The sequence below is a fragment of the Candoia aspera genome, chromosome 1 (genome assembly GCF_035149785.1).
Source record: "Candoia aspera isolate rCanAsp1 chromosome 1, rCanAsp1.hap2, whole genome shotgun sequence".
NCBI lineage: Eukaryota > Metazoa > Chordata > Lepidosauria > Squamata > Boidae > Candoia > Candoia aspera.
The window spans coordinates 42,287,423-42,300,969 of NC_086153.1; the positions used below are offsets into that span (position 1 = coordinate 42,287,423).

At 35.3% G+C, this 13,547-nt stretch overlaps 1 protein-coding gene across 1 annotated transcript in view; it reads right to left on the reverse strand.

The window, feature by feature from the left end:
- Positions 1-13,547, reverse strand: part of CAMKMT (calmodulin-lysine N-methyltransferase) — a 276,327-nt gene that overhangs the window by 237,261 nt on the left and 25,519 nt on the right. Inside the window, exon 3 of the mRNA XM_063318079.1 lies at positions 11,024-11,088. Within this exon, the coding sequence (XP_063174149.1) occupies positions 11,024-11,088 (65 nt within the window). The remainder of the gene's footprint in view (positions 1-11,023; positions 11,089-13,547) is intronic.

The window sequence follows — 13,547 nt, forward strand, 5'->3', positions numbered from 1 at the left end:
TCTCCTCAGTGTTGAACACAAGGTCTTTAATTGCATTTGGCTATTTAAACTGTTTCCACGCTGAAACACAAGCATGGAGAGTTCTGTAATTGTACTGCCCCCTGCTGTTTATTTCATTTAAGGACATTTTTTTCATTTTTTTTCCTGGAAAGACAGTCATTATTTTTATTAATTGAATTGATACAAAGATTGTTCATCTTAAAATGATGTATATATTACTTAAGAAATTCAAAGCTTTAATACTTCTCTCACTTAGCAGAATTTATATTTCAGTTAACACTGTTTGCTTACTGAGAAATGCATTGCCATTTTCCTGAAGGAAAAGTGGGATATAAATCTAAAAAATAAATAAAATAAATTATATTTAGCAATATGTACTTCCTAATTAGGGTACTCAAGACTGCATGTTTTGGAAGGAAACTATTTAGTAAACATGTTTAACAATGTAAATGCTTTATTTTTGTACATGCTCATTGAATTCACAGACCTGTTGCTAAAAAACATCATTAAAAAAAGAAAAAGAATTCCATTTCATATACTTGCAGCAGTGCAACTTATCAATTTTAGACCTTGGGTTTAATGTCATTACAGGAGCCCCCTATAGACAGCTGTATTATATCACCTCAATTGCAAAGCCTACAAGTAACGTTCCCTTACTCTCCCTCCCCACTGCAGCATTCCATGTTTATCTTTGTTGCTAAATTTTGAATATATTGAAGCCAAAAGCGAAAGTTGGACTTTGAAGAAGCAGGATAGGAAGAGTATTGACACTTTTTGAATGTTGGTGTTGTAGAAGACCCTGAGAATACCATGGACAGTCAAGAAAACAAATAGATCATTGAACAAATCAACCCAGAATTCTCACTAGAATTGACCAGGTGGAAATTATCCTGCTTCAGACACATTATGCAAAGACCCATTTCCCTAGAGAAGTCTCTGATGCTGGGATAGGTGGAAAGACAGAGGAGAAGAGAACAAACAGCAGCAAGGTGAATGGACTCATTGCATTAGTGAATGGCGATGAGTGCACCATTGGAAAACCTGAAGGACCAGGTTGGGGACAGATCGTTATGGAGGAAATCTAAGAATCGACCACAACTTGACGACTATAGTCAATCAATGGAATCAAAAATGACAAAATATTATTGTAGAAATAGATCATTTTTAAAATAATTATCAGCATCTGTATCATGTGCATGTCCTAGCAATAATCTCCATTAAATGCTTTAAAATACATCCCTTGGAGTAAGAAATAATGTTGGTGGCCCTTGAGATCATGGATGTTGGATGTATTACAGCTACATCAATCACCTGCCCCTCTCCAAGTATTATTTAGAGGGAGGTGCTGATCTCACTGAGTGAGAAATGCATTGCCATTTTCCTGAAGGAAAAGTGGGATGTAAATCTAAGAGTTGACCACAACTTGATGGCACATAATCAATCAAGCCAAAACTGTCTACTAACAAAATAAACTAAATGATACCATTTTATTGTAGAAATAGATCATTTTTAAAGTAGTTATTTTGAATCATTTTCCTCAATAAATAAATGAGCAAGTATAACATTTTTGACTCATTTATTTAATTGGATTCTATCTAGTTTTAGGACTTGTGTGGAGAACAGATCATGTTTTTGGTCATATTGATGCATTTTGAAAAATCAGAAGAGTCAGAAGGCCTTGCTACGTCAATCACCTGCCCCTTTCCAATTATCATTAGGGGGTGGTGCTACCACAAGGTCTAGTCCTTAGCTCAATGCTTTGTATTTGCAGAATACTAGATTCAATTACTAACTCATATAATAAAAACACTGGATTAATAGAGCAGATAAGAGAGCTAGAAAATGAGGCAATACATGTTCAGGTTTCATTGCTGCTATGAACTTAGAATTTCCTTAGGTAAGCTACTTTTCCAGCTTCACCCCCATGATGTGCAGCATGGGATAATTAAATTGACTTACTCAGCAAGGCTGTTGTAAAACCATTCCAAAACAATTTATAGGCAATATTAGGCACCAAGATTCATAACAATTTTTAATTTTTTTCTTGGCATACAGTATATTAGCATACAATAATATTCCTCAATACAGTGTTAATATTAAATAAATTAAGATATAAAACTGAGAGAACAAGGACTTTTCACATCCCAACTTAAATTTTTTTTACATCCAAATTATTCAGTTACACAAATGTTTCCTGCTACTGTTTTGGCAGCCTCTGCCACTATAAGAAATAACACAGATTTTATTATTCATCTCCAGAGGATCAGTGGCTCCAGCTGCATTAAGGCAAACAACATTTTTTTGCAAATCTGAATTGCCTTCTGGGCGTAAGCCACAGAACTTTGTAAGCTTTGGGGTCATTTGGACCCTTGAATCATGATCAGTTAGAACTACCTTGAGTATATCATCAGCATACTAATGGATGTCACCACTCCCAGAAAGCATCCACATAGATTTGCTATATTAAAGATAAATAGCCACTGGTAATTTGCATATATTAATTCATTTAAGCATGTGAACATTTCAAATTGCCCTCAGCATAGCACTGAAGCCAAGCATCTTTTAAAGATGCAAAAATGCAGCTGGGCAACACAATGGGTAGACTAATTTTCAACTATACAGGTGGTAACACTACTAAAGCAGAGCTTGTCAAGCATAAAGTTCATCCCAACCAACTCTCTAGTTACAATTGACAGGACCACTACTGGCAAAACCAGCCCTGCATGCAACAAATCCATCACACATACAGTGATACTTAAAAGTTTGTGAACCTTTTTGAATTTTCAGTATTTCTGCATAAATTGTGATAGAGAGTACCCAAAATTCCTGTTCTTTAAATAAGGCAGGACCTCTCACACTCACACCTGATTTTCATTCCATTGATTGAAACACCTGACTCTAATTTCCTCTTCAAATGACTGATAATCCTACAGGTTCACATACTTGTGCCACACACCAATATGTAGCTTTGGATCATTTTCCTTAATAAATAAATGAGCAAGTATGATGCTTTTGACTCATTTATTTAATTGGGTTCTCTTTATCCAGTTTTAGGGCTTGTGTGAAGAACAGATCATGTTTTAGGTCAAATTTATGCATATTGAAAAGTCAGAAGGGTTCACAAACATTTAAGTACCACTGTAGGCTTTGGTGGAAGGCCAGTCCCACATCATAGGAAAATGCACTATAGCATAGCCGTTATCACACACTAAAGTAACAAATCAAAGAATCCCTGGCTTTATATTCTCATAAAAACACAGATTCAAAGCCTTATTCTTCAAACTATTGAACTAATTAGTTCAAACTAACACATTTCAACATGAATTCTATTCACATGACATTTATGAATAGCTTATAGAAAATCATGGCTAAAATCATAATTTGTTAACAGTGAACTCAGATAGTTAAAAGCCCAGTATAACTGTAAAACTAATAATCTGTTACTTCATCTTGTTTACACAGGCTTAATGTTATGCTTTAATCAATAGATAGGTTGTGTGTGTGTGTGTGTGTGTCAGTGTATGCACACACACACACTGTATGCCCTTATATCTGTGTATACAGGTTAATATCTCTGCTTCAAAATAAGTAAGTAAATAAGTAAGATAACAAAATCATTTCATTAAATAAAAGATAAAGACAATCAAATAATAAAAAGATAAGAAACCATGTTTCAGTTTCAGTTTCTTTCATGGGGCGTACACATACCCATATACAGAACAACAGTTGGTAAAATTTAAAACCTAAACTTAAAAGTAGTTTATTCATATTTAATATAATGCTGCCAGCTAGTGGCAGCATCTTATTTTGAGCTAATGAACTAGTTTACTACTGAACTGCTTTAAAAGTTAGACTCTTTAGCCAATAAGATACCCAAAGTAAGATGCAAAATGTATATTAATCTACATTAAACTGGATGAAAAAAGGAAGAAGCCAGATTTATGAATAAAATTACTTGGATTTTGTGGTTTTAGAGTTTAGGACTCAGTATCTTACAATATTTTAATATCAATATTATTGCTTCCATCAGGATAAACTTTAGTGCAAGACTCCAAAATTTTTATGTGTGCAACCAAATATGCCTCCATGCATATTCAGTTTTTTCAGAGCCTAATCTTGAAGAGCTCTCCAGATGCAAGTCCCATTCACAGGGAGAATGTGTGCTACAGGTAATCCTCGGTTAACAACCACTCATTCAACAACTGTTCTACATAACAAAGGCGCTAAATAAGCGGTACTTACGACTGATCCTTGAAGTTTCAGCTGTCCCAGCACCCTTGCAGTCACCTGATCACAATCCAGTTGCTTGGCAACCACTCACACTTATGACGGTTACAACGTCCGGTGGTCATGTGATCACCATTTCCAACCTCCCTGCCGGCTTCTCACAAGCAAAGTCAATGGGAAGCTGGCAGGGAAGGTCACAAGTTGCTCTTGTTAGTCACTCCCGCTCCTGCCATTTTTTCTCCCAAGGAGCACGCACCTGTCCACAGAACCCCTCACCTGCACTCTGTAGTGCACCCTGGTGGTCATCAGCACACCTTCCCACATCTGGCACCAGCCACCCCCTGCCCAGCCACACTCATGTGACACTGCAGCAGTCACTGGCGGACCCTCCCACACCCGGCAGCAGCCACCACCCACCCAGCTGCACTCACACCGCAGTAACCACTTACCTGCCCACAAGGCTGCTTGCAAGCTGCCTGGGACTTGCAACTTCCTGCCAGTTTCCCCATTGACTTTGCTTGTTGGAAGCCGGCAGTAAGTTGTGAGGAGGGTCTTGCTTAACAACCCATGATCCTCACTGAACAGCAGCAACAGGGACTGCTGGGATTGCCATTGCTAAGCAATGCAGTCACGTGACATTGCGCTTTATGACCGCATTGTTTAGTAACAGAAATTCTGGTCCTAATTACTGTTGTTAAGCGAGGACTACCTTTAATTAGTCTCCTTTAGTGTTTGTATGTATGTGTATACACACACACACACAATATATATATATATATAATCAATACTCATAAGGTCTACCAATTTTTCAACCTCTCTACTCATTATGTTTTCCAGTTTGACATGCCACTGCTATTAGCTAGTTATACAGTTTGCTCAACTAGGGTTCTCTCCATCAATTTTCATATTAGTTATTTTGCAATATGTAAATCCCATAAAGAGAGCTAGTTTGGCGAAGTGGTTAAGGCACCAGGCTAGAAAGTGGAAGATTAACGAGTTCTAGTCCTGCCTCAGACACGAAGCCAGCTGGGTGATTTAGGCCAATCACTATCTTTCAGCTCTAAGAAGGCGGCAGTGGCAAGCCACTTCCAAAAATCTTGCCAAGAAAACTACAGGGACTTGTCCAGGCAGTTGCTAGGAACTGAGACTGACTTAAAGGCACCAAAAAAAAAAAAAAATTCCCATAGTCCTCCTTTCGTCTGCAAATCTGTGAATTACTTTTTCTACCTGGCAGTATTTCAAGAACACATTTGCTAAGCACACTTTGGATAGAGTGATAGAGTGTATTATAAAGCCTGAGGCATTCAGAGAGGATGAAAGCTTCCAAGCTGAAACTGAATTGTACCAAGCTTTTTTCCTATATGATTAACTACCATGTAGATTCTGTTATCATTCTGAGGTTAAAAGTTAGTTTGTGACATTGAATTTTTTCTGCTCTTGAAATGTCAGTGTGAAATGAAATATAACCTAATGTTTATTTTTAAAAAGTATTTTTAGATGAATTGGCTGTATTTAAATATGGTTTCATGTTACTACTAATGGAAACAAACTATTAGTTTCTCAGCCTCATTTATCTACAAAACATTTTTTTATTCTGTATATGATTTAAAAAAAAAGATGTATCAGTAAAATTTCAGAATAAAGTAAATATATCTGAATTTATTCTTTTTAAACATACTACTTCTTTTCCTATAAATATAATATTAATAATATTTTCAGTGCCTCTACATATCAGCATTATTTAAGGCATGCTTTTTTATAATTCAGAAATTTCCATAACTCTAAAGACCCATAAATCAGAGTTGGTACCTGTACACATAATATCCCAAACCCAGACACTTTGTTTTCTTTACCTTTTAATGAAAAAACATCTTATATCGATTTATAATCTCAGGTTTACAATAAAAAAGAGGGTTCTGTTTATGTAAAACAAATGCATTTAAGACTAGCTTTGTGTTACTACTTAAAGTTGAATCTTTTTTAATTTTACTAGAAATAGGTGAGTTCAAAAGAACCCAGTGATCCTCTCCTCCAGTCAATTTGCTTATCTTTCTCTCCCAGCAGCACATGATTTGGAACGAGAGGATGGATTGGTGGCCATCCTCTCATTTGACACCAACAAGGCTGAGAGGTAATCACTTTCCTCACCATTTTCTGCCTCTTATTCTCCCCCTCCTAATCCCAAGAAAGGGAAAGTGGTATACTGTAATCAAAGCCAGGGCTATCATGGACAAGTTTAGAGGCACTGTACTTATCCCTGCCTTTCTGCACCCTTTTCTCCTCCCTTCTGGTTTCCAGGGGTGGGACAAAACAGACCCCTGAGATGGAATGCCTAGAGATTTTTGTCTCAATGATGGATGTTGGAGATGAAAATTAAACTTCAAGTACATTTAATTTAGTCCCAGCAAAAACTAAGTTAAAGCCAAACCATTTTGGATTACTTGTCTAGGTCAAATAGTTGAGTGTTGAAGATTGTACAATACAGTCCTCTACTATGATCCAGTTAAGCATATGGTGTGAATAAGAACAATCACAGCTGTTAAAAGGGGATCTTCAGTTCTGCAGTAAGCACTGGGTATTAAGAGAGCCAGTTTGGTCTAGTGGTTAAGGTGCTGGGATAGAAACTGGGAGACTGAGAGTTCTAGTCCCGCCTTAGGCATGAAAGGCATCTGGGTGACCTTGGGCCAGTCACTCTCTCTCAGCCCAACTCATCTCACAGGGTTGTTGCTGTGGGGAAAATAGGAGGAAGGAGTATTTGGTATGTTCCCCACCTTGAGTTATTTATAAAAATAATAAAGGTGGGATAAAAATCAATCAATTAATTAAATAAATAAATATTAAACTTTCTTCCACAGTTTCAACAGATGGGACACTGCATAGAAAAGCACTGAGGGAAAAAGACAAGATAGTTGAGTTGGAACATTTGAAAACAACACCAAAAAATATCCCTCTATATTGAAATAAATTGACTAGAAGGAAACCTAACTCTTAACAGAATTGTGACATGGGTAATTGGCTGTCTGAATGGCATACTCTTTCTGTAACAAACAATATCAGAAATGAAGAAATTGAAAGAGAAGTAAAACCTTAGTTTAATGTAGAAAATATAATTATTAACAGAGATTCAGTGTTGCTTTGCATGCACAGTCATTGTTAATCTTGATCTCAAAGATAATTGGTATTATACATATGTAGATTATCTAATGTAATAATGATACTTAAGGAAGTTAATTATGTGTCAAATGAAATCTCTGAATAAACGGGCTTAGAAAGCCAAATGGATGCAAACTGCTATGTCAAAATATTTAATTTCATGAATCATTTGGAATTATTTTGTATTATATTTAGTTGTTGTAAATCAGATTGAAAAGCTTAAAGCAAATTTATTTGTTTGTTTGTTTGTTCTTCCTTATGAGATGATATGAAGATCAGGTAACAGGCTCATTCAGTCATGACCTGCATTTCATGGAATATTCTCCCCCCAGAGAAATTAATGGTCCCAACCTACTGCCATTTTATAAATTAAGGCACTTTTATTCCAGTGTGCTTATTCAGTCCTTTAATCAGATTAGTTTTAAGAGTGCTATGATGTTTAATACTGACTTTTAGTAATATTACTTTAACTGTTTACACTGAGCTTTTAGCATCATTTTTACCTTTTGCACCCTATTTTGGTGTACCACACCAGATTCTGTTAGGATTGGAGTTAGCTATATAATTAGTAAAACTGGTTGGTTTTTTACTTTGTAAATATACCACAAGACACCATGAACATCATCTTATAGTGCAGAGGCTATAAAATCCTATCCAAAATAAACATTTATTTTAAAGAAAATCATATATTAAACTTCAATTAAACCCTCTTCATATACATAGCACACTGGATACTCTGAACTCATAATAACCAAACAAAATTATGTCCAACTCACATCAATGAAGTTCCTATATCATAATGTACACATGTGTGTAAAACACATCTATAAGTCAGAAATACATACTTCGTTGCAATGCAAAGATCATATGTATGTAAAATATATGTATGTGCCATGTTATTTATTTATTACACCCTTCTTCAACTCAGAGCAGCTTAGATATTATTCATAGGCCTATGTGTACAGCCATGTGGCATGCCTTTTGGCAAACTGTAGTTGTATGGTAAGTGTGTAAGGTAAAAGGCTACACGTCTGAAAGAAGACCTCTGGGTTTTCATACCATGACTCCACCTTCCTGCTTTTTGGAACAGTGCCTTTGCAGTTCCTGCTGCTACACTTATCTTCCAGGAAGTCTCTCACCTGGTATCCTCCTAAACTCAGTGTATGAGATAGTGTTCCTATGACCTGAGCTACCTTACTAGTAATTATAAAAAAATGAGATAATTTCTATAATGTAACCTTTTGACCATATACCATAGAGCCATATGACTACAGGTTTTGGTCCTTTCTTGGGAGACAGACCAACCTCACAAGAAATAAACAAAATTAAACTTTATTTTTAAAAAAGAAATATAAAACTGACCAAATGTAAAAGCCTTTTTTAACTTTATAAGTTATTTACACAAATACATGCAGAAATCTAGGTAGACCACAAAATGGTGCTGGTTGACTCAGATAGCATGATCTCATATGGGAAACTGGATATGCTTTAATATAATAATACAAACTACAAAAAGACTATAAATACAATTAATAACTTCCTGCTAAATCTCAAGTATGGATAAACAAAAGCTGACATTAAGTATCTAGCTTCTTATAGATGACCAGAAAAATAGAGATATTTAGCAATTCACAGGACAAAAAGAAATCAAGGTTCTAGCTTGATATTTACCTAGCTCTATAAAACTAAATTAAATAGCTGTTCTTTCTGCTTCAATTTATCTGGAAATTCCTTTTCTCTGGATAGTCCATTTTAATGAATAAAGGAGACTGTTCCTAGTTCAGTCCTATTCCCAGCCCCAGTACATACCTTCTTCCTTCATTCCTCTCAGAGTTCTACCTTTGTTTCAAAAGCACTCAGTGTTTCTATCTCTAACTGATTGGGGATATCCCTCTACCTTGTGAAGATGTTGATTCTATGTCTGGCGTGCAACTTGTGAATCTCTGAGCCTGTGTAGAATGCCAGGTGACATTCACTCTACAAATGCACGGGAGAAAAATGTAAGAGCTAAGTTTACATAAACTATTGAGAATACCCCATTTTTATGTATATAGAGAGACACTTAATTCCTGAGAAAAGGAGTTTAAGCAGAAGTGTTAGTGGTTGATGACAATTCAGCATCACTGTCAATTTCAGCAGTAAAATCACTGCATTGCTGCCAACAAATTCAGAAAATTCTTGAATATCTGAGCTAATATCTTGAATATCTATTTCCAAAATAAACAAAGGCCAAATGGTCTTTCAAGTTGGAGGATAATCGCTAATAGTGCTCTAGAAGTTCAAAAGACTTATTTTTTCTACACAGCTAAAAGACTTCCTATTCTTCTAAAATATTCTCTCTGCATAGAAACCACTTATCAGCATTACTGTGCAATATATGCATCAGCCCTTTGAGGTAGTCCAGACAGGAATCCAAAACCGTGAGTACTAATACTACCTTTTTTGTAAGGTTACAGTAACAGATTCTTGCAAGTCGGAAAGCACTTCCCCACTCCCCTGCCTTTACTTTCCAGATATCTGGGGCGGCGGGCTTCTGAGATGCTTACTCCAACCCCATTCCTCCTTTGGACTCAGTTTTCATTTATCAAACCATTGTCTAGGCTGCAGCTCTTCCTCCTGTCTCCCAAGGTTATTCTCACATCCCACTGCAATATGTAAATATGTGATATTTTTATCAGTTTTCAAGGCTTTGTGTGAAGTAGGGATTTCAACTCCCTCCTTCAGGGAATAGCACCACTTAGTAAAGTATCAATAGAATACAGGGCAAATTCAGAAATATCCTCTGATTCAGCACAGGAAGTTGTTGACTGGATGGGAAAAGATTTACATATATGCATATTAAAATTAAGCTTGATTAGAAGAGAATGACATGTATTTTGGTGATATAAATTTAAATAATAAATATTTTTTTATTTAAAAAGCTGGCTGGATGACCTTGGGTCAGTCACTCTCTCTCAGCCCAACTCACCTCACAGAGTTGTTGTGGGGAAAATAGGAGGAGGCAGGAGTATTAGGTATGTTCACAGCCTTGAATTATTTATAAAAATAATAAAGGCGGGATAGAAAATAAATTAAATAAATAAATAAAATAAAAATAAATGTATTTATACTACCAATGACAAATATTTATACTACAAATTTATACTAGTCCAATGCTAAGATCATTATACAAGGAAGAAAATGCTTCAAATGAAATTAAAGTCATACCTATTCAATATAAGCACTTATTAAGTTATTTGTTACATCTCATGCTTGAAAAATAAATGATAAAATATTCATTTTAATATACTGTATGCCTCCTTTGTGGTCGATTTTAAACAGTAAGTTGCACTAAATGTTAGTTTTATCTTATTTCATTTAAGCCTTGCAGATTTTGCATGTATAAAATTGTCTAAGTTGTATATTTGGTTTGGTTTTATAGTGTCTCTTATAAAGAATACCTGTTGGCCTTCCATACAGTACATTATTTCTTACTAGCACTTAAGTTACCGTCTCTCCCTTTTCTGAATTTTAGTTCTTGTCCTTGTGTTCTTTCTGTAATATTCACATTCAAAAAATACTTTGGCACAGACTTTTGTATGGAGATATATGCTACATTTTATTAATAAGACAATCATAATCAAAACCAAAAGTCATTACTTACAAACATTTCCTGTGTTGTCAAAACTTGTCAGAACATCTCCAACATTTAATACTTTGCTGTTGCATCTAAAAGAAAAAATTACCATCACCATTACAAAAAAGGACAATGTCATAGGTACAGCCACCCCCAATTTTTTTTAAGTCTTACCACTAGCGGAAGAAAAGGAATAAGTCGATATCCTACTATTCTGTGTTCAAATTACAACGCTTTAATAGCTGAAATGTAGAACGCCAGTACCCTCTGTGAAAGGGGAGAACTTGAAGGTAAAGAGGGCCTTTTTAATAGGCAATAGACTGTTGTTCTCATTTCCTCATCTAGTTTTGCCTTTTTCCTCCTTTCTGCTTTGGGCTCCTGTTCTCATTTCCTCTTTCCTTGCAGTTTTCCTCATCCTTCTGTGGTTTGTGTGCTGCAGCTGCTGATTCCCTATAGCAACAGAATCATATTAAAATCTTTAATTTCTTCACTGATTTCTATAGGAGGTTTTTAGTACAGCAGCTGATCCTATTTCTAGTTTGTTAGTGAATTCCACTATACATATCTCCTCACTTTTTTTTATTTTGAAATACTCTTTGCCAAGAGATAATATTTTTACAATTAAAATAAGAAGCTATATATGTTAAATTTATAAATGTTGTTGCCAAGTATGTTTCAGCAATAGATCTGCTCAAACTCACTTCAAAATAAGATTCCCATAAAAAAGGTTTTCATTTTCTGATACGATGATGACTTTTCCATGATGTCAATGAACTACAGTAAGAAGCATGGATTGTAGGTAGCATTTTTCATATATGAATGAAGGATGAGTGGATTGAATCAATGAGACAGCAAGCACAATCATACAGAGAATGTCAATAAAGCTGGGTGAATGATAAGTTAGATTGTCAGAAAGAAAACTGTTATAGATTGTTGTGAAAACTAGGATCATGAAATAACATGATAACTGCCTTAAAATTTTGTCAAAATAAGACAGACAACATACTCGTGGCCAAAAGTCAGCATTATTATTTAATTAAAGTTTGGGGCAACAATAACCAAAACCAATTTCTCACAGGGAAATTTTGAAAAGCTTCACAATCAAAAGTCTTTCCCAGAGTACCAGGAAGCAGCAACAAGACATATTTTCAGGCATGAAGGAATAAGAACATCTGATAAACAAACATTTGGAGCTGACCAAACTAGATAGAGTAAGGAAACAGCAGTGCATAGCAAAACTTGGGCTATTCTAAGATGACATTATTCCAAGACTGGCAAACCAGGTTATATGACTGTGTGCAAGTATGAGTATGGAATCTCAGTGATGAACAGAATATCATTAAATAATTATCTGTGATATCCTTATACTACATTCTGACGTTGATCTTAATGATATTGTACTACATTTGATGTTGTTCTTAAGGTTTGGATTTCTCAATATTCCTCTCTATTAATTCTGAAATGCAGACATCATTCTGCCTCAATGGCAACATTGGGAGTTCATTATCATCAGACTATATAAGCAATGGCATGTCATTGTTAATAATCTACAAAATATAAAAGTTTCTGCCCAGCCTGAAAGGAGGTGCTCTGCTCCGATCATAATTTCACACTGTTTAGGACTTCCTAAGGCAAAAGGGGGAGAAGACCATAGCATACTCTTGAGTATGCCTGTTTTGATTCCAAATAAACAGTTGGTCTCTTGAGTTCACTAGCAGAAAGAATGACAGTATGTTGGGATCCTAATACAAAAAAAGAAGTCCAACAATACATAAACAAATCAAATCAATCTCTGTTGCAATCATAGACCAGCTTATAATTAAATACATTTATATTCCTGCAAGAAAACTTTATCTCCCCTCTCATATCCACCCCCAATTCTGTCTAAGCATGTCTCTCTACTCTGCAAAGCCAATCTTGAGGACAAGCAACAGCAGTAGGATGGGCCAAATCACATTGGATTCTATACATAATATATTCACACCTGGTATTCTTTGTTATTACAAGGCATAACCATATATGACTTTGACTTCAAAAAAGAAAACCAAAATTGTAACTATTTTTCAAAATTGTAACTATTGAACAATTTGTGTTTTCATTAGAAATGGTTGTACATGCAAGATCTCTCACTCAGTGACAAATAGATTGACTTCTTAGCTTTCCTCTACTCTCAGTGCAAGCTCAACAATACACACTTACCAATACAAGTCACCATAGCAACAATATCTATAATATAAAGTGAGTATGTTCAAACATTCATCTCTTTCTGAAACACAGATGTGTATCAACAGGTAAGAACCATGTAGAATTGAGCTATTCCCATGAATAATATGCATGGCAAGCTGGAACTGTTCACGCAGATGTATATTTTCAAATGACCAGTAAAATATAGTCAGTGCTCATTGTCATATATATATATTGTTAGATGTTAAGAATTCGGATGTATACAGTACATAAAATAGCTTAGCCTTAAATAAACTGACTCAGAAGAAAATGGTCTGTTACATGTGAATACAATATAGTACTTTTGCAATTTGGTATGGCAATATAG